Source organism: Anthonomus grandis, chromosome 22 (genome assembly GCF_022605725.1).
Source record: "Anthonomus grandis grandis chromosome 22, icAntGran1.3, whole genome shotgun sequence".
NCBI lineage: Eukaryota > Metazoa > Arthropoda > Insecta > Coleoptera > Curculionidae > Anthonomus > Anthonomus grandis.
The window spans coordinates 33097599-33117110 of record NC_065567.1 but is presented as its reverse complement, the minus strand read 5'-3'; the positions used below and the strand labels follow the sequence as shown (position 1 = coordinate 33117110).

At 31.9% G+C, this 19512-nt stretch overlaps 1 protein-coding gene across 2 annotated transcripts in view; it reads right to left on the bottom strand.

Annotated features, from left to right (window-relative positions):
- Window positions 1–9165: 9165 nt before the first annotated feature.
- Window positions 9166–19512, bottom strand: part of LOC126748506 (serine/threonine-protein kinase 10) — a 30458-nt gene continuing 20111 nt past the window's right edge. Inside the window, exons 12-27 of one of the 2 annotated variants that reach the window (XM_050457780.1) lie at window positions 19369–19507; window positions 19049–19303; window positions 18865–18993; window positions 18687–18813; window positions 18492–18624; window positions 18297–18430; window positions 17026–17245; window positions 16809–16970; window positions 16504–16636; window positions 15569–15783; window positions 14699–14797; window positions 14422–14644; window positions 14282–14364; window positions 14021–14177; window positions 13099–13421; window positions 10795–10942 (exon numbers count right to left, since the gene is read on the bottom strand). In XM_050457780.1, the coding sequence (XP_050313737.1) occupies window positions 13116–13421; window positions 14021–14177; window positions 14282–14364; window positions 14422–14644; window positions 14699–14797; window positions 15569–15783; window positions 16504–16636; window positions 16809–16970; window positions 17026–17245; window positions 18297–18430; window positions 18492–18624; window positions 18687–18813; window positions 18865–18993; window positions 19049–19303; window positions 19369–19507 (2515 nt within the window). In that variant the 3' untranslated portion in view covers window positions 10795–10942; window positions 13099–13115. Of the gene's footprint in view, window positions 10943–13098; window positions 13422–14020; window positions 14178–14281; window positions 14365–14421; window positions 14645–14698; window positions 14798–15568; window positions 15784–16503; window positions 16637–16808; window positions 16971–17025; window positions 17246–18296; window positions 18431–18491; window positions 18625–18686; window positions 18814–18864; window positions 18994–19048; window positions 19304–19368; window positions 19508–19512 lie in introns of both variants that reach the window. The other variant, XM_050457781.1, reaches the window with a different exon arrangement.

Below are 19512 nucleotides of genomic sequence, written 5' to 3'. Positions count from 1 at the left end.
AAATACTTTCTATAAACCTATCCGAAAATGTTTTCCTGTGGAAATACAGGGCGTTAAAATTTTAATTTCATTTTCAATTTTTCGGAATAATTTTAAAGTACACGAGAATAGCCATATGAAATTAGGTATAGGGAGGTTTTCTAAGGTGCTAATATTAAATTTTTTGATAGTTTTGATGTCACAAATAGAGTACGTATTACATTTTGAGTTTTTTAAATACCACAATGAAAACAACAATGTTCTTTATTCAATTTAATTCTTATAAAATCAAAGGTTTTTACAAAAGGAAAAAGCGATGAATGAAGGTTATAAAACTTGTTGAAAGTGTTGCCGTCCAACTTCAATGCAAGGAATACAAACGAACCATTGAATGTCGCACTCGTTCAAAAATGCTTGCTGTATTTCGAATTGTTGCGCAACTTGCCACTATCCTATTTCTTAACTCTTCGATTGGAGTAGTATAAATTAATTGTTTTAGGTAACCCCAGAGGAAAAACGCTAATGAGTTTAAATCGGGAGATCGCGGAGGCCAGAGTTGTGGACCTCCGTGGCTTATTCAGCGATTGGAATATTCTCTATGTAAATATCAATTAAGAGCAATTAAGCTAGGTGCATTAAATAGATTTCTTCTAATAATGCAGGCAGTTCCTCTTCGAGAAAATGCTAATAAACATCTCCAGTTAATCGTTCTCATAAAAACAAATGGACCAATCAAGTTATCTCCAACAATTCCCACCTATACATTAACCAAAAATTGTTGCTGGTGCGGACTTTTAATAATTCTTCTATTCGATTATTGTGAAAATTCATAATTGCATTTTTTGAGAAATTTGCTTCAGGTGTGAATAGTATTCTTACCACGAACTTAGGATGTTCTCATATTTTTTGTTGTAGCCATCGACTAAATGCGAGTCTTTGAGGAAAACCATTTGGTATAAAAGTTCCGTCTTCACTATTCTTGATATTGTTAATTGACTAATATTTAGTGTTGTAGCAATCTTTCTTATACCTATTATAGGGTGTTCTCCTTAATTTGGTTTAACCCTGCCTCTTCCGCTTCTACAGTTGCAACTATACGAGGTCGTTCATTGTTAGCGGTCAATTTTTTTGAAACTGCCATTTTCCCGAGTCACTGATGGAGACCAATAAACATATCACACATTACTCTGTTGCTGTAATTACTCAACATTTGAATATTGAAGTATAGCATTTAACAAACTTATATTTTATTTACTGAAGATGATTACAAAAGTGCAACAATATTAATAACAAAAATTTGTAGGTACAGTGTTTAAATTTTGGCCAACAATCGACTTTTTTTTTGATAGATATGTTTTTCTTTCACAACAAAAATTAAATGAAAGTTCTCATATTTTTTCGAAGTTTACTTTTAATTTTTGTTTATTATGTTATTGTTTTCGGCATTTTATAAGCATTTTCGGACATAGGTTTATAAGAAGGTTTTTCAATATATAGTCTGGCTAGAAAGTATCCGGAATTTTTAAATTTTTAATATATCTTCTTTATGTAATATTCTAAAACAAAAGTAAGTACATTGTGCCTATAGTGGGCTATTGATAAAATCGCATGAGAACAGTATTAACAATGAACTCAAATATCGTTGATTGTAAACAAGCGTGAGTTTTATGAAATAATGTTAAGTAAAAAAAAAAAAGGTGAAATATTTATATAAAAAGGGTGTTCTAAAGGTTAAAAAACTAATGCACTTGACTGAACTCGAAAAACGTATAGTGTAGGAGACAAATAAGAGGATTAAAACTGGTATTCCTGCAAAAACACTTCTACTAAAGGAATGAAAGATGGAGTTTCGTCAACGTATTTAAGGAGATAATTTCAGCATTTTTTTTATATCTGACGAGAGTTTTTTCCAAATTGGTGTAAGTCATCTCAAAATCCTGTCAAGAGAAAATGTTACTGATCAAATTTACAAATTTCCCACTAAAATGCTTTAGAGAACAATATCTCATGTGATGGCACTGTTAATAGTGCAAAGTATTTTAAATAATTTTTTTCTTGAAACGGCTCATGTTTTATATCCAAAGGGGTGGCCTTTTTAGCAGGATAATGCAAGATGCCAAACTTCTACCTATCCCTTACAGTACCGAGATAAAAAAAAATGAGTTTGGGGTTTATATTTATTTTACGCCGATAAAGTTGGGTCAAAAGGTATTTTAAAAAATATTCGAAAGGGTTAAGGGAGGGATTTAGGGAGTACACAATTGTGTGTCTAGGAAGCCAACATTAGAAAAGCACAATTATGAAACAAAATTTATTACTTTGTATGGAATGAAATAAAAAAGTTTTTATCTTTGGTTAAACGAAGAGAAACATTACATTTTAGGCAACGCATTCTGGACCGACTTTTGCACCCTTCTAACCTACATTTAACTGGGTTCTTCATTTCTTCATTCTTTGGCCAGTGTTCAAAACCATCAAAGCGTTTGTCTGCACAGGGCAAACTGGAAGGCATTCTTCTCTTTTTTATTTCATTTCCTTCAACGCTAGTCTCTTCCTCTATATTTTCTTGGCATTCTGTTTCCTCCAATACACGCTTCTTAGTACCAGCAATCAGATATTCCCCAAGATTAAGTCTAAATTCCAAAAGATCCATAATATCTTTGCTTCGAAGGTTTTGACTATAACAATCCCTTCGATACTCCATCCAGCTGTTTACTATTGCTAAGTCGAACAAATGTAGGAGTCCATTTCCGGGTTCGAAAGAAAGATCGATAGTATTCCATCATTTGGTAGCAAACATCTACACCACCTATGTTTTCCTTGTATGATTTAACAACAGCTGGGCATGCTATGCCTGAACGTTTTTTTTTCTGTTTTATTTCATCTTTGCACCTCAGTTTCCGGCTGTCTTCCAAAAGCTGTGGATATCATTAAAACAGATTTATTATCTTTCCACTTTGTAATGCAAAGTTTATTATCGGTTCTAACAACTTCTTCTGACTCTCCCCTATTCATTAAACTGTCTTTTTTAAAATCAAACCTTTTCACTCTGTTGGACATAATTGTAGCAGTTGCATCTAACTCGTCAATTTGTTCATCAAAGCAATAGTTGAAAAGTATCTTTCAAATTACAGGTAACTATTTTGAGGTAATGTTTCTGCTAGACGCAATATTATTGAGGGTCCCAAGCCTAAATCCCTATCTTTTAGTGGGGTAGTATTGCCCTGGTAGATTTCAAAATCCAATACTAGTCCGTCGAATGTCGTAAGAACGAAATTCTTCAGTCCCACTGGTCTTGGTTTATTTTTAACAAATTGTCGAACTGGATATCTTCCCAAAAAAGGAATCATTTGTTCGTCAATAGAAAAAGCTGTATTTTCTTTTCTTTCAATGGCTTTACATCTATTGCGAACCAAATCAATTACCGGCTGTATTCTCCGCAATCTATTCTTTTTTTATTCCTCTTCTGATAGGCTAAGATCGTCAACCACATGTAAATTTACAGGTATCATGTAAAACCTTTGTGGGATCATGACCCCATCAATCAATGGGAACTTATATTTTCCATTCCAATACATATGTATCCTTGGAAGATGAATACATCTCATCAAAGCATTAATTTCGAAAAATTTCCTTATTTCTTGAGAGGTAAAGTTGTTTTCTTTTGCATTTGGTTGCAACAAATACTGGGAAGTGAAATTTGCGGCTGACTCAAAAAAATCATCATCCAAATATTTAGCGAAATATTCGTTTGGAGTTTTTACGATGGATGGAGTATAGTCCTTTTTTACAGGAAAATCCTTGCTTCTAAAGTTTCCATGCTTCTACTGGAGAGTCTGGAAATGTATGAGGGGTAAATCATCTTCTGAATCTGAAGAGCTATCAGCTTCATTTGGTGCTACAATTGGGATCTTTTCGTGAATTTCAAACATCATTTTCATCTTCTTCATCCTCGGACTCTAAATCCGACCCAACTTCGTCTAGAAGCTGGAACAATGCCTCCTCGTCATCCCTTAGATGGTCCAAATCAATAATTTCCTTACTTCTTCCTGTAACAAAGAATTAATTGTATCCAACTTAATTAAATCCAAACCACGTTAGCTCCCGTGGCTCACAATTGTGATATACATAACAAAACCATTCTTGGAATCAAGAATTTTAAAGATATTTTTAATCTCTAAAACCAATACACTTAATTGAAGTTTATTATACCTATTTAATATTAAGCACTTTTTTTTCCCCTAAATTCTATAAATAAATAATAACTTACCTGCACGAGCCATTGTTAAAAATAATCTGAAACTTTTCAGGTTATGACAAGAATGCACTATAAAATGCGCTATTCACAATCATGTCGCACGGTTCTCCACCCAGATTAAACATTTTTTGATCCTTATAACACTAGTAAATAAGGAAGTCACAATTGTGACATCGGGTAGCGTAAGGGCTATACTTAAGCCCAATTCCATGGCCAGCAGCTTCACCATCTAATCTTACATCCTTACTAAGGTTTTATTACTCTCTACCTATTTGAAATAGACTATAGACGGACTATACGAATGCTACTAACCTAAAGATGCGTATTCGTACTAAATCTAAATAATAGATGACGACCAACTATTGTACCTATGGCCACCAGGTCCCTAAAAATAAACTTTATTTTTACATGAAATTTATAATATTTGCAAGATTTATATTTCACTAGTGTCTTACATACATACCTGGCCAATTGACCGCCTCAAAAACGGTCCAACATTTAATGTTTCAAGTAGAAAACAGATGCCGACTACACATCTGGAATTTACAAAAACCGAACGAAATTGAAAATGAAGCAAGACCAAGTCATTGTGACAGATAATGCAGCTAGTATTAGAAATGCTTGGACTGAATTAAAGATAAAGTAACCAGATATTCAGTGTATTGGATGTGCTTCTTATGGGATAAATTTGCTTATAAGGGTTATACAGTTCATGAAGACCCTTGAAGAAAGAATGTAAAAAAAATTGTATAATTTTTTAAATTAGAACATGTGCCCAATGTAGCTTTAAAAGAAAAACAATGTGACAAACAAAATACCTCTAGACACCATATAGGGAGTAAAGTTTCTTGCGTTTATAGCATTCAGGCTAACAAACATTGGCTCAGAGAGTCTATCATGTTGATGCGGAGAGTAACAATTTAATGTGTGTAGTAAGTAATAGTATTAGTTGGTTCAAATCGCCCAATCACCGTTTATCAAATTACGTTAATTATCATTTCTGTCAACCGTCTATCAATGGCGATGAATGACAGGACCGGAATAAAATTTTTTTGTTTGCTCACACGCTTAAACGTAACAATTTTTCGGAATTATAGAATCATAAACCAAACTAGAGTACCTAAACTAATTACTTAATCTACATTTAAAAATATTAGATATGAAACTAAAAAATATAATACAAAGAACGAAATACATTTTCCTTCCCAATTCCAATGCCTCATTCAGAACAGAATGAATGTCATTTACAATAAAATCAGGACTAAAACTTGTAAAAATGTAAGATTCGGTATTAAAAAGAGACGGTATAGTACTTGGCCAATGAATAGGTTTTGCCAGAATTTCTTAAGTTTAAGTTTAAAAACTTAATAGATGTAGCCTCCCTTCTAATTCCCTTGTTAAAGATTGATCTTCGAATTAGAGTGGTGGAACGAATTGGAAGATTCAAATTATTGCTTTGGATCATAATATGTCTAGGATTTAGAGTTGCAAACTTAAAATAATTTGTGAGAACGAAATAGGCCACTTTTTGGATGTAGAAGGAAATGACAGTATGAATGCCCAATTTGATAAAGAGTGGATGACTGGAGTCCTCCGTCCTTAGCTGTACAGATATAACGTACAGCACAATTCTGAAGAACAAGCAGCCTCACTTTAAGGGAAACAACTGCAGTCCTCCACAAGCTAATGTCATACCTGAGGAAAGATTCAAGCAATGATAAGTATACCGGCTAACTCAACATCCACCTCCTGAGTAGTCATCCCAAAAATATAACACCCTGCAGACTGTTTTCTGCAAACACCCAACAAATTATTGTCAAATTTGAGCTCCCTATCAATAACTATGCCCAAATATTGGTAAGATGATTTCTGTACAGGAGAAACAGTATAGGTCCGAGGCATCCGGAATTCCCAGGATAGAAATCAGAGCTCACAAATACTCGCTGCTGTCGATCTTGTAGATAGGAAGAAAACTAGGAGGATGTAACCCCCGAAAGCTATAATGATGCTAGCTTCCCCAGCAGAAACCTGTGGCAGACACATTCAAATGCTTTTGTCAGATCACAACAAACCGCCGCAGAGGCCTCACCGACATTTATCTGGGAATATACCTTAATAAACAAATTTGACATGGCATCCTTTGTACTGCTATTTTCCCAAAAGACATTGAAATTTGGTTAATATATTGTTCGATTTTGCAAAGGACATTACACGAGTTTTAACCAGTTTTTCAATCTACTTCGATAGACTGGACAACAGAGCGATGAGACGAAAATTAGGATTATTTAGCGGGCCAGCCTTGTGGATTGGGATAACCCAAATCCTGGATGGAAATATACCCTTAAGTGCTACAAATTTTACAATATAATATATACTTCTATAATATGCAAATATATTAAATAATTTATATTTGAATATACTTATTATAATAACGTGGAGAAAAATCATACTCCGCTGCTGTCGTTAAACGGAGCTGCGCTTCTTTTAACAATGGATCCACACGCGCACGTAATAATGCGACGAGCTTGTTACGAATTATGATGCGACAGAACCGTACTAAGGCGTTTTTATTCGTTATTTCAAGTAAAATTAATATATTATAATAAGAATGCGTCCCTTTTACATTAAGGAGAAAACATTATTTTCTATACCTTAAATCTTGATCCAGATAAACGTAATTTCTTCGTAGTCTTTCTTTACCCACAGCAAAAAATCAAAAATAATGGGAAATATTAAAAAAAAATCCCAGCTATAGGTTCGGAACATTCAAATATTAACAGAACTTTGGCGTCACATTCTCTAAATGATTTGTGCGATTAGAGTCACAATTATTCTGTATTTCGGTCTTAGCACATGAAAAGATGATTATGAGCTGCTTCACAGACATATATCGGGGTATGGAGATGAATAAACTAATTAAATTATATTAAAACATTTTGTGAGTAATAAATAGAGTAATAAAGGGTTTCCAAAAAATCTGCACATAATTTAAATAAAATCACTTTTTTAAATAAAATTAAAAGGTAAAATAATTTGGTGACATTTGCATTCATACTATCACCTGCACAGAAATTCTAATCTTTCTGTAATAACAATTTGCTATATCCAAAATATTTATTACAACAATAAGGTAGTACCTTATCATATAATTAGAACATAAACATAATCAATTAATTATAATTATAAATCAAAAGTTTCTTGTATTGACTTAACACATTACAGAGACGTTCTAGAAAGAATATATCAATCACATTGTCATTGATGTTTTTAGTTGTTTTGAAGATATCCAGAATGTTTCTGGTATAACTTTTTTTTCTTATGTTTAATACTATTTTTAGTTATTTTATAGGTGCCAGAAACAAAATATTTGTTTAAATAAAAAAAAAAGAACACTTATATATAATTGAAAAATAAAAACATAAATCCTTACCTCAGTAGTAATTGAAAACTGTATGAACTTTCTTTTATATAGGCAAAAAAGGGACAAGACGGATTCCCAAACACACTGGGACACTTTTCTATAAAACCCTATGGTGGGCGGGGATCTGGCGCCCAGATGGTGTCTAGCACATGAATTAAAGAGTAGAAGAGGCCTTATTGTTAAACTATGGGGAATAGAAAATTAATAGAACGATTATGCTGCCTCTTTGTTTTCAAGCTTTAGACTGACAAGGAGAAGCGGTTCCTATTAGCGATTCTATTTCCCAGAAATGGAGAATAGCGCGCCCGTAGGGTTTGGAATTCAACTTTATCTTTGACCTTTTTTTTGTTTACCTTGGTAATCTTGAATATTTAGGAGGGCGTCTAGTAGATTGGACAATCTTGATAATATATCTTGTATAAATATTGATTTAGGTCTCTAATTAAAGTGAGCCCCTTAAATTAAGTGTTTTCATACATTTTCATTCAAAGTTAATATAGAAGAGTTCCTGAGGATTAATTTAAGGAAAACGTACTTAAAGAAGCTTTAGTGCAAGCCAGTTTTATTTTAGTGGAAGACAAAATTGTACCTACATGAGTTACTAGGAACCACTTAAATATTTTCTTTTTTTATACCAAAATAGGGCAATGTCCGAGTTTAATTTTAAGGGTAAAAACATAGTTAGGAGTTAAAGAGTTTTATTGTGTACGATGAACATGTTTTCAAGGGATAAATGAATATAATACAAATGCATGAATACCCAGGGGCGAAATTCTATCGAAACTTTTTATATTGTTTAATAGTTTAGTACACAAAATAAAAAGTTTTTATTACTGTTTCATGCTTAACACCAAACATAAAAAAAGATTCCAAAAAACATGTATTACCATTTATTTAATATAAAATAATTAAGGTGATCAGAAGTCAACAGACCCAAATGGTAGGCTAAATAAAACTGTTAACGCTACAATGTTGCTTACAATAACAATATCACATAAGAACGTGTCAGTTGTTTTGCTTCATTATTAATTACTTGCAGAAATAATCCACTTAGTCAGTAATGCCGTGCTATTATTACAATTTGTAATGGTAATGAAGTGGATGTACGTACATTATTGTAGTAGTACGGCTTCGAGTGCCGCTCTGGCCTTGACCCTGGCTTTGGTTGGTTAATTCATACGTACGAAATGTGCGTTATTGTCGAGGTTGTTTCGTTCGGCTATTTTGGTGAATGTAACGGATACAATTTTTTTGCTGTTGGAATGTGTTAACAAAAAAAATGTTTATTAACGTTTGAACACGGAACCGTTTATTGCGCATCACAAATTGGACTTTCCAATTTATTTAATTTGATTTGCACACAAAGACATTCCAGGTTATCCCTAGCCTAAGGTTATACCAGAAAAAGACTGCGGTGTTTAAAATAGAAATATCTCAAATAAATAATTACTCAAGATAATAATACCAGGCGATTTGCCAATTATAGGAAAAAATGACACACACATAATATTTTTTAAAAGTATTTTAATATTTTTTTATTTTAATAATAATAATAATAATAATAACATAAAAATAAAATAATACAATGACTGTACATCCATATTTATTTATATGTATAATACAGGACACTGTGATAACGTTTTTATTTGCGGATATAAAAATGATCTTATAAGAATAAAATATTTTGTTATATAAGATAATATATCACACTGTCCTTCTAAAGTCCTAAGTAATAATAATTGCTGTTATTTTGCTTAGCTTCATCTAAATATTGAAAAATATACGGTTATATACTAAGTCCCATCGAATTCGGCTGAAACAGATGAATATATTAAGAGAATTTTTAACGGCATGTTATAATTACTTTTCCATTTAAAAGAACTTAAGTAGACACTGTATAATTGCAATAATAATCAACCCTTTAACAATGTTGGTTCTACTTAGCTCAAAAATGTAGTATGGATACGCAGCATATATTCGGTGCCATTGAAATAATTCCCAGTCAGTTGCTGTCATACATTTAATAAATTATAAATATTAGTTTCATAATATAATTTTTTTAGATGGCACTATCCTTTAGCAATATTCGCCGTCCCATGCAAGAAGAAAAAATTCTTTATTTTTTAACCAAATAGTATATTGAAATTTTTGACTGAATTTAGTACCAACTATGAAAATCCTGTTCCTGTAGTGTACTTCCCTATCTTACAAAATATCAGATTAAAAATATTCAGTCGGGTTAATCAACGCTATATACACCTTTTTTTAATACTACATAATTATAATCGAAAAAACTACGATGTGCATTAATGTTTCAAAAAAGTAAAATCGGTAACTTCAAAGCAAGTACTTAATAAACAATGTTCCCGAAAAATCAAAATGTTTTCACGCGTTTATAAAAACCAAAATATACAGCAAAGTTTTATTGGTCATAAAACTTTTGTAAACAGAAATCTAAAACACTTTTTATAACAGGAAATCAATGAACGGAGGATTCAAAAAATGTTTGCACATCAGCTTACTACTAATCCTGGTCTCTTTATAAAGGGTTAATATTTAACCTTTATTAGTTAGATTAACCCAGTATTTTTGCCTTATAACAAAAACTAAATTTAGAGTCTATATTGAACGGACTGTAATAAATGATTTGTACATCAAGCGAATTTAAATTTCTTTTATTTATACAACTAGGTTTAATTTTATTTAAACCCATTTGAGTATATGTTTGATAAAGTAGTTCTTTAAGTAAAATAGTTCCAAAAAAGCAGAATCTTCTATAAAAAAAGTTTTGACAATCCTTTAAAAGAAGCGACGCATTCATTCAACAAAAACTACAAATACACCTTATAGCACCTTGTGAAATAAACATAAAAGTAAAATTAAAACGTTATTATAAAAATAAATAATACGCTATTCATTAAAATATAGAAATACTTGTGATAGTAGTATCCGAACTTCATATGTATGTTATGACCACTATTTTCAGTAAGGATAATTTGAGAAAAAACATTCCACTCTGAACAAAACACTTTCCGAAACCCTGGGCTAATCTAACTAAGAGACTATGAACAAAAAAATATATAATTATGTACATCAATTAAAAGCTAATTTGATTAACCTTCGGATACGGAACTAAGGCTACTTCTAGTAGAACTAAGGCCGACGCGGCTTACTGAATCCGTATTGAGGTCAGAAAGGTCTGAGGGCAGGATCAGTGGCGTGTTCATAGGACCATAGACGCGCTCTTGCTCTTCAAGCTGCTGGGCGAAGGTTTCCTCTAGTTTCTGAAAGTAATAGACATTTTTGAGCCATATTTTCTTAAATTACAAAGTAAGAAATATCTATGAAGAAAGACCAACGTCTTGTTCAAATTCATGTGATTCAAAAGTAGCAAGTTTTAATTTTAATCTTGTACAGAAAAAAATGCTAATAAAAAATGAGTTTCTTGTATATCATTTTTTCTATGAATGAAACATAAAACCAATGCATAAAAGCAATAATATAAATAAAGGATAATAATGCATAAAGCTGGACAAAACAAATGAAAAAAAAACGATAAGCTAAACACTGCCAAATACAATTTCGTCTTCATCCAAATACAGCTATTAAAAAACCCGCATGTACAGGGCGTTAAAACTCTACAAGGTTTCGGGCATTTTTAGATTAAAAAAAAACTTAGAACATTGAATACTCTAGAATAACATTGCATTCTTTATTATAAAGAAAGAGTGAAATTCATTTAATAACCAAAACTATCTTGTACTATATTTCTATTAATCACTAATAATAATTAATATTTTCAATTTGGATTCTTTAAATCACCAAATTTCCACACAGAACGGCAACGATGTAAATTTCGCCCGGAAATGTTCTCTCGATAAAGGTATTTGGCAATTGCGCTCGTTGTTTACGTTTGCATGGTGTATTTTTCGTATAGTATAAGTATTAAAAGGACGTTTTGAGTGTTTTCGGTGCGTTTTTTTAATTAATAATAAAATTAAAATAATTTTTGGATAAAAGTTTCCTTTGGAAGTTAGAGCCTTTTTCATTTGATATTAATTAATTTTCACAAAAAAAACCTTAGCTTGTAGGGGTTCGTAACCATCATAAATCGATTTAATTATTCCTCGTTATTATCCAGACAAAAAATTATAAAAATTCTTTGGGAATTACAGGAGATTATACGGACATTATATCGATTAAAGAACAGCGGGTGCGGACTATAAATAGATCGCTGGCAAACGACATATGCTGCGTTCTCGATATTGGTTGCTGGATATCGATCGTACGCTAAATTCACACTCATGCAAAAATTTCTCGAAAAAAAAACAAAGTGTCAACATTAGATAATTGCATCGTAAACACATGAGGTATTTCACGTTGCCAAGTTCCTTTTTTTTTCATTAACTTTTGTTAAGAGTATTTTTTTACTCTGAAAAGTTTGTTGATTAGTCTTAAGGTATATATTGTTAATTGACAAAGAAAAGAAAATTTTAAAGAGTACTTTTTTTAGCTATTACAAAATACAACACATTAATAAAATATTCAGTGGATTAAGAAAAATCTATATTGTATGAAAAATTGATTTCACATCATTGTCTGAGAGATGGTAAATTCAAACAAGCTCGTCTATGGTTTGCTGCTAGACTTACTCTAGGCATTCAAAGTTTTAAGAAAAAAATTGAATCAAAGAATAGTAAATTTAAATTTACTAATAAAAACCTTAATGGTGATTGTACACACACCGATATTTATTGGTTATATGAGTGACGGTGTTCTCTTGTACATGGCGATCCGTTTATCGGACATTTGGGTTTTTATTTAAGAACTTGTATTAAACACTTAGTTATAGAAGGTTTACCATTAAAAAAAATATGCGTATATTGTTGAATAAATTGTTTGTTTATATTGTGCCACAAATTCAATTAATGTCACAGTATTATTATTATTATAACGTTTTAACACTCATATTTCATTGTAGATACCAAACCTAATTTAACATTATAAAAAGCTTGTTACAACTACTGAAAATTAGCAAAATTTATCGGTCCGACTTAGCAGACTATTCGATAATTCGAAATATCAGAGATCACTTCTGTCGAGACTCTTACATAAAAATTAATGTAATTTTGACTTTTCCAATATCCGATAATTATCGGGATATGTACAATCACTGATCTTTTATTTAAATATTTATGGCATGAATTGTACTGTACTACTTAAAATTTGTAATGATTCACTTTTCTAGAAGGACCCGAAAAATAACACAAAATGTTCTCCGACAACCACTTAATAATAAAAGACAAAAAAAAAACAGGCGATCAACAAAACTGTAACAGTGCTCCTAATCTGATAACTCTACCAAATCTCCTAGACCAACAAAAAAATGGACTAACGGACAATCAAAATGAAAAAAACTACCCAACCAAAAAATTCGTACCACGAAACTGTACCCCCTTAGGCCGCCGAATCATCAGTTTTATCCAAAGTGACGTTTCGCTCTTCGATGATTTTCCTATCGGCGAATCCGCCGCTGCTACTGAAACTTCTGGAAACGTCGCTTAATATACTAGTACTCCAAGTTCTCTGATGGCCCCAAGAGGGCCGCCTTCTCTCTGTAAACGGACTTGAAGGTAAAGAAGGTGCTTTATGTGGTAAATCCTCGTAGTCAGTAGAACTTCCGGCAGCTGGAAGCGTTAACCGGGGAAGATATTGCACGTATTTAGACCCCAAAGTTTCACGGTGAAGGCGTTCTTCCAAACGCTGAGCGTAGATGGGTTAGTAATAAAAAAAACAGATTTTTTTAGTAGTTATTTAAAACATTTCCGTATAAACTATTAGAGAAATATCATCCCAGATTAATAAAAAAGGTTAATTTTTTATATGAAAAATTGTTCGCTTTATCAATAATATTATTGCCATTTCACTAAATGAACTCATTAAAAATGTATAATTAAATAATACCTTCCTCCAAAACGTTTATTACCCTAAATTGGCAGAAATTTTTAAAGGCAGTTTTGTCCACTTTTTTGAATTTCTCGCAATATTAAGATGTAAATATATTAAAAAAGCTAAAAATATATCTTGGAAAATACCAATGAGCTTGTCCTTATTTCAATTTAACAAAAAAGCTCTGTCCTTAAATGTAAGCAACGCAAGGCGTCAGTTTTACCTAATGTTACGTTGTATGTCTCGAACTTAGTCGTGCACACGTTAATTATCTATAATATTATCCAGAACTTAAGACTTATTATTGTGCAATAAAAAGCTGCATGTTATTTGATCAAAAAAAGAACACGAACATACATTATTAATTAAATCTTTAGTTACAGAAGAAGAAGAGACAAGACGATCTGATTTACCTGTTTTCTAGGCTTAAGTTGAGCTCTCCATTCCCGCAACTCCGTAGTGAATTGCTCATCCCTTTGCTTTAATTTAAGGGTTTCATGTTCCAAAAGCATCTTCTTTTTCTCGTTTTGTAGTTGCTCTAGCTCTTTTATGGTCGCGTCGCTCATGGCTCTAAAGCAATATGATAAATATAGTGATATTTAATTGAATAAATTCTTATAGAAATCGAATACTAGTAATTTTAAAATGTTTTAGTGTTTTCTTGGTTAACAAACCTCAGTTCCTCCAACTGCCTCTGATGCTTCAATTCAAACCTTTGCTGTTCAGCTTGATATCTCTTCTTTTCTTTCTCTTGGAACTGAAAAAATACAGAATAAATACATCGAATGCTCTTTAATCCAAGCTCGATGCCTACCTCTTTAAATTTAATTTTTTCAAGTTCAGGATCTGATGCTCCAGAAATCGATATTCGCATCGATTCTCTAAACATCGCCTCCCTGGCACGCATCTCGGTTCTGATGCGTTTCGGCAAGTTTCGTTTTTCGGTTGCCTGCTTCTTAAGTAGCTCTTCCTCCTTTCTCGTAGCCCGTCGCTTAATCTGTTCCTTTTCTTTTTCATGTCTTGTTAACATTTGATGCCTGGAAAAATATGCCATATGAATTTAGCCCCAAGTAATTCATATCCAATATTACCTTTGTAAAATGAAAATTTCCTTTATCTGCCTTTTCATTAGTTGGTGTTTTTCATGAATGTGGCGTTCTTCTACTTCCCATAGAGCTGCCTCCCTTGTTCTGTAAATGGAAAGTAGAATTATTTAACATTTAACAGACAGGGGCATTCGCTTCACGCCTCTGGGGTCCATTTTCAAAAAAACACAAAAATTTAACCACGGAATCAAGGAATGAAACATATAATAAATCAAGTTGGAAATGACCTACTACTACTACTACTTTTATTTTATTAATTTAATTTACCATGACCGATTATGATCCTAATATAGGTTAAAGTTACTTCGCTACTATATTTTTGATATATTCCATTCTTTACCACTGGCAATAAATCTTATCGTAATTTCGTGATACATTTCGGTACTTCGTTACTGCTTGTTTAGCAATACTATCGGCTAGTTCACTGCTTTTATATTTCTAATTTGCCATTTAAAATTGATTGATAACTGTAAAGTTCGTACAATATTTACTACATTGGTAAGATTCGTAATAATTTGTGTTTTCTATTATAAAGCCACACCCTGTACCAATGTCAATTCTAGATCCATCTGTATATATAATATATCAAATACGTTTTTTATAATGGCTTCATTAATATATGGAAATTCTGTGCAATTTACGAACTCATGGTATATTTTAGTAAACCAATGATTATAGTTAGAATTGAAGAAAAGTGGTCTACTAAAGGTTTCAATAAGTTCCCGAGTATATCCCGTTTTTGTAAAACCTTGGCCAATTGACGAGGAATTTTTACGATGCCGGTAAGCATGAGTTAAGTTTTTTTATTTCCACCTATTTTTCTTCTTACTCTTATTTTTTAGTAATATAACATACCTAGTAAGCTGCTGTTTTTGTTGCAAGAATTGCCTCTCCATTAACGCTATTTTTTCTCTATAAGAATCGCTGAGCCGCCTCAACGAGCTCTCATGATTTTCGTTTAATTTTTCTAAAAATGCCTTTTCCCTCTCTGAGTGGTCCAAGTCCATTTTCTCTTTTCGAATTTTGAACTCTTGTTTTCGTCGTTCTTTCGGTAACAAATCGACTTCAGCCTACAAAATAAAAAGAAATAAATGTTAATTATTTCCCGTGACCTCAGTTTGTAAGTTTATTTAATTTAACATTTAAATTGTTAGGATGAATAAAATAATAACTTATAACTTTTTTCCCTTATAGAGAATTGATTAGAAGATTATCTGCTTGAAAGACGACTGTCTCACAGATATTGTCCGAATTAGATAGTTAAAAAAATCAAAAAACTATAGCTCGAAAATCTTATAAATGCTTGAAGTTATTATGGTTTTACAATTATTATTATTAACGAAGACGATCTACTATATATGTAAGTGTATGTACAGTCTTTTCATGTTGATAAAATGTTTGTTATGTTATCTGTTGTGCGTAATGCTACTTTTTTAAAATTTTAATTGTGATTTTTACCTTAACAATCAATTCTTCGCAAGAATTAATTTTATGCCAAATACTTAAATTAGATTGAATAACAGTTACTTTTAATTGAGCATTAATTATTAATTTGTAATGTGTGTGCAAATTTAACCTTTGTAACTATGCGATAGTTACAAAGAGTTTAGAGCCCTAAGGATGATTTCATATACAAATAAAATAAATAAACCGATCGTCTGAAGAAGATTTTTTTTTACCTATATCCAACAAAAAAAAATTAAAAAAATAACAGAAAAGTTACATAATCATATTTCTCTCATAAATTTTATGATATCAAAGAATTTTAAAAAAGTATATAAAAAAATTACCTTAAGAAGTCGAAGTTCTTGTTTAAGGCCATCCCTGAAGCTTTTAAGATCTTTTTCCTGTTCTGCTCTGATTTTCTTTGAAGTTGCCCGTAGATCAGCATCTTGTTGAGCTTCTGCCCTTTCTATTTGTAACCTAAAAAATATTTAATGTTTCAGTATGATATACATTTATGGTGGTATAAAGGAATTTGCTTATGAGAAGTTTACAAAAGTAATAACTTCTAGCAGGAATGTTAAATATTATTGAATTTTAATAAATGCAAGATTTAATTAGTAGGTCTTTAAAATAAGAAATTAAATAGTACCTTTGCTGTCTGCTTAATATCTCTAAATCGTTTTCATAAGTCCTTTCAAGGTTTTGCCTTTCTTGTTCAAATTTCCGCTCTTGCTGTTCCAATGCCAAATTCTCTTTAGTTGCCAAGTCTTGGAATTGCTTTTGCTCTTGCTTTTGTAGTAACTTCAATTCCCTAATATAAAACAAGACATAATATATCAATGAAATAAACGTTACTTATATGTTACCTTAGTTCTTGTTTCCTATTAAAAAGTGCATCAAATTGAGGATTATCATCGTCTCCATAAATAACTTTGCTTGTAGTTGTGGTAATCATGACGCCGTCTATCATAAACTTCCTCGTCCTCTTTCGAGTTTTCCTATTCATCATGGCAAGGGTTTGTGATTGAGTTTTAGGTTGTTTTCTTAGCACCACACGTTCATCGTCAATATCATCCTCGTTTTTGGCTAAAAGTAAATTAAATTTAGCAACAATAAAACAGAATAAACCAAGTATATGCTATACAAAACAAAATACAAAAACAAAATCAAAGTCACAGATAAAGGGGCATATTAAGACGATTATACGTTTAAAAATTCGCTTAAACTTACAAAACACATTTTTAAATTTATAGTAAATACAAGTCATCCTACAATATCATACAATCTAACAATAATAAAAAATTTTGTTCATTCACTTATGTTGGTAACAATACCCTACAATTAGCAACTATTTTTAAGAACTCACCTCTTTTAATTTTACTCAAAACTTCAAATACCTTATATACACACCTCATTAATAATACAAATAAAAGACTCTTTCAAAAACAGGAGTTTACTCAATAAGTAACTAGTATTGCAACTCTATGTACATAGGGCAGTCATGAGGAAAAATCTCTACAAAAGTTCAGAAACACATGACTTGTAATAAATCTAAAAACTCTTGATATAGTGGATACAAAATCTGCTTTTGCAAAGCATTTGCTATCCTGCCAACATTCCACCAATATACCGGACAATGTTGAAGTGTTACATCAGTGAGTATTAAGCTTGTATTAAAAGCAAGACAAACCCGATTGTATCTTGTGTTAATGACATTTGCAACAACTTAAGTTTATCATCTTGGTTGATGTTCTACGACATTAGCCAACTAGCCTAGTGGTCTAACGATACGATATTGAATCTAAGGGTGCTGCATTCGACTCTTCACATCAACAAACTCTTGTTTTATTTATTTTATAAACTTTTATTTTCGCAGCTCATGGTTGTAACCTAATCTTATTTTATTGTGTATTTGTTGTGTATTTTTATTAGGAGGTACATATATTTGATTAGGCTTACGTTTGTGATTGTTTACAATATTTTTTGATCTGATGATGCCCTGATACACGACGAAACACGTGTAATCAACTTAATACATCCCTTTGTCTGTGACTTTGTGTTTTTATTTTGTTTTGTATTTTGTCTACTAACTCACTCAGAGAATATGGATTATTTTAGCAAACAAGTATATACTTACTAGAATCTTTTCCGTTACTTCCACGGCTTTCGTGGCTGGTAATAGATATACTCTCTACGTCTGATTTATTTACTGATACTGGCCTACGGTGGTGTGAATCAGTACTCCTAACTGAACCACAATCGCTGTGTGATCTAATTTAAAAAAAAAAGTTTTACGTTCCGAATTGTTTCTTAATTTCAAATATTAACTAACCTTTCGCTGGTTGCCGACTCGTAATTATCCGAGTAAGTTTTTCCATTCAAAGCATTCCTCTTATAATCATCCCCACTTCCAGAATGAATAATTCTGCCATTCATTTTGTAGTTGTCTAAAATTATGGATGTTCCTATAAGTAAGAAAAAAGTAAGTAAATAAACAAAAAAATCTTTATAAAAATTGCTACCCTACCTCTAATTTCATCTCCATATTCACTCTTGGTACTACCAGATTTCCCTGAGCTTGAATTCGATAGATCACTCATTGAACTCCTGAAGTTCTCAGGACCAGACTTATCGATATTATAAGACGTAGAATCCTGTCAAAAAATAATTTGTATTTTTTTATAATTAAAACGTATGATCTTTACCTTAACTTGAACCTTCTCCTCATCAATTTTAACAACAGAAACATGACTAGTATCCAATAATCTTGAATTATCGTCTGAGACTTCTAAGCCCGAGTCATTAATTACATAACTGGAATCAACGATTAATACCTGCAATATAAAAACATATAACATATAAAGTAAAGAGGATTTGCTGATTTCTAACCTCGCTTTCATCCAATTTCTTTCCCTTCGCTCCATGTGGTTTATCCCTGAACTCACTTGGTGGAGGATACTCAAGCGAGTCGAGCGAAGGACAAAACTCATCATCATCAGAAGACTCTATATGGGTCTTATTGGTCTCATTGGCAACAATAACGACTTCGCTCGAACTATGATTACTGGGCGATGTCGAAGAAGTTCTCGATATCATCAATGAATTATCAATTATTATCGGTGGATGGGTTGTTACCACAGTTACCTAAAAATTTCACATTTGTGGACAATTAAATGTTTTTTAATATATTTATGTAATTTTTTATTTACCTGGCTTATATTCGAAGCAAGGCTATTCGAAGGATCCGGCAGGTCCGAATTTATTGTTATGGTGGATGTATTTTTATTTCTATCAGATTGTGGTGTAGACGACCTCACAAAAGTCATAGAATCTTCCGGTGTTGTAGTGCTAAG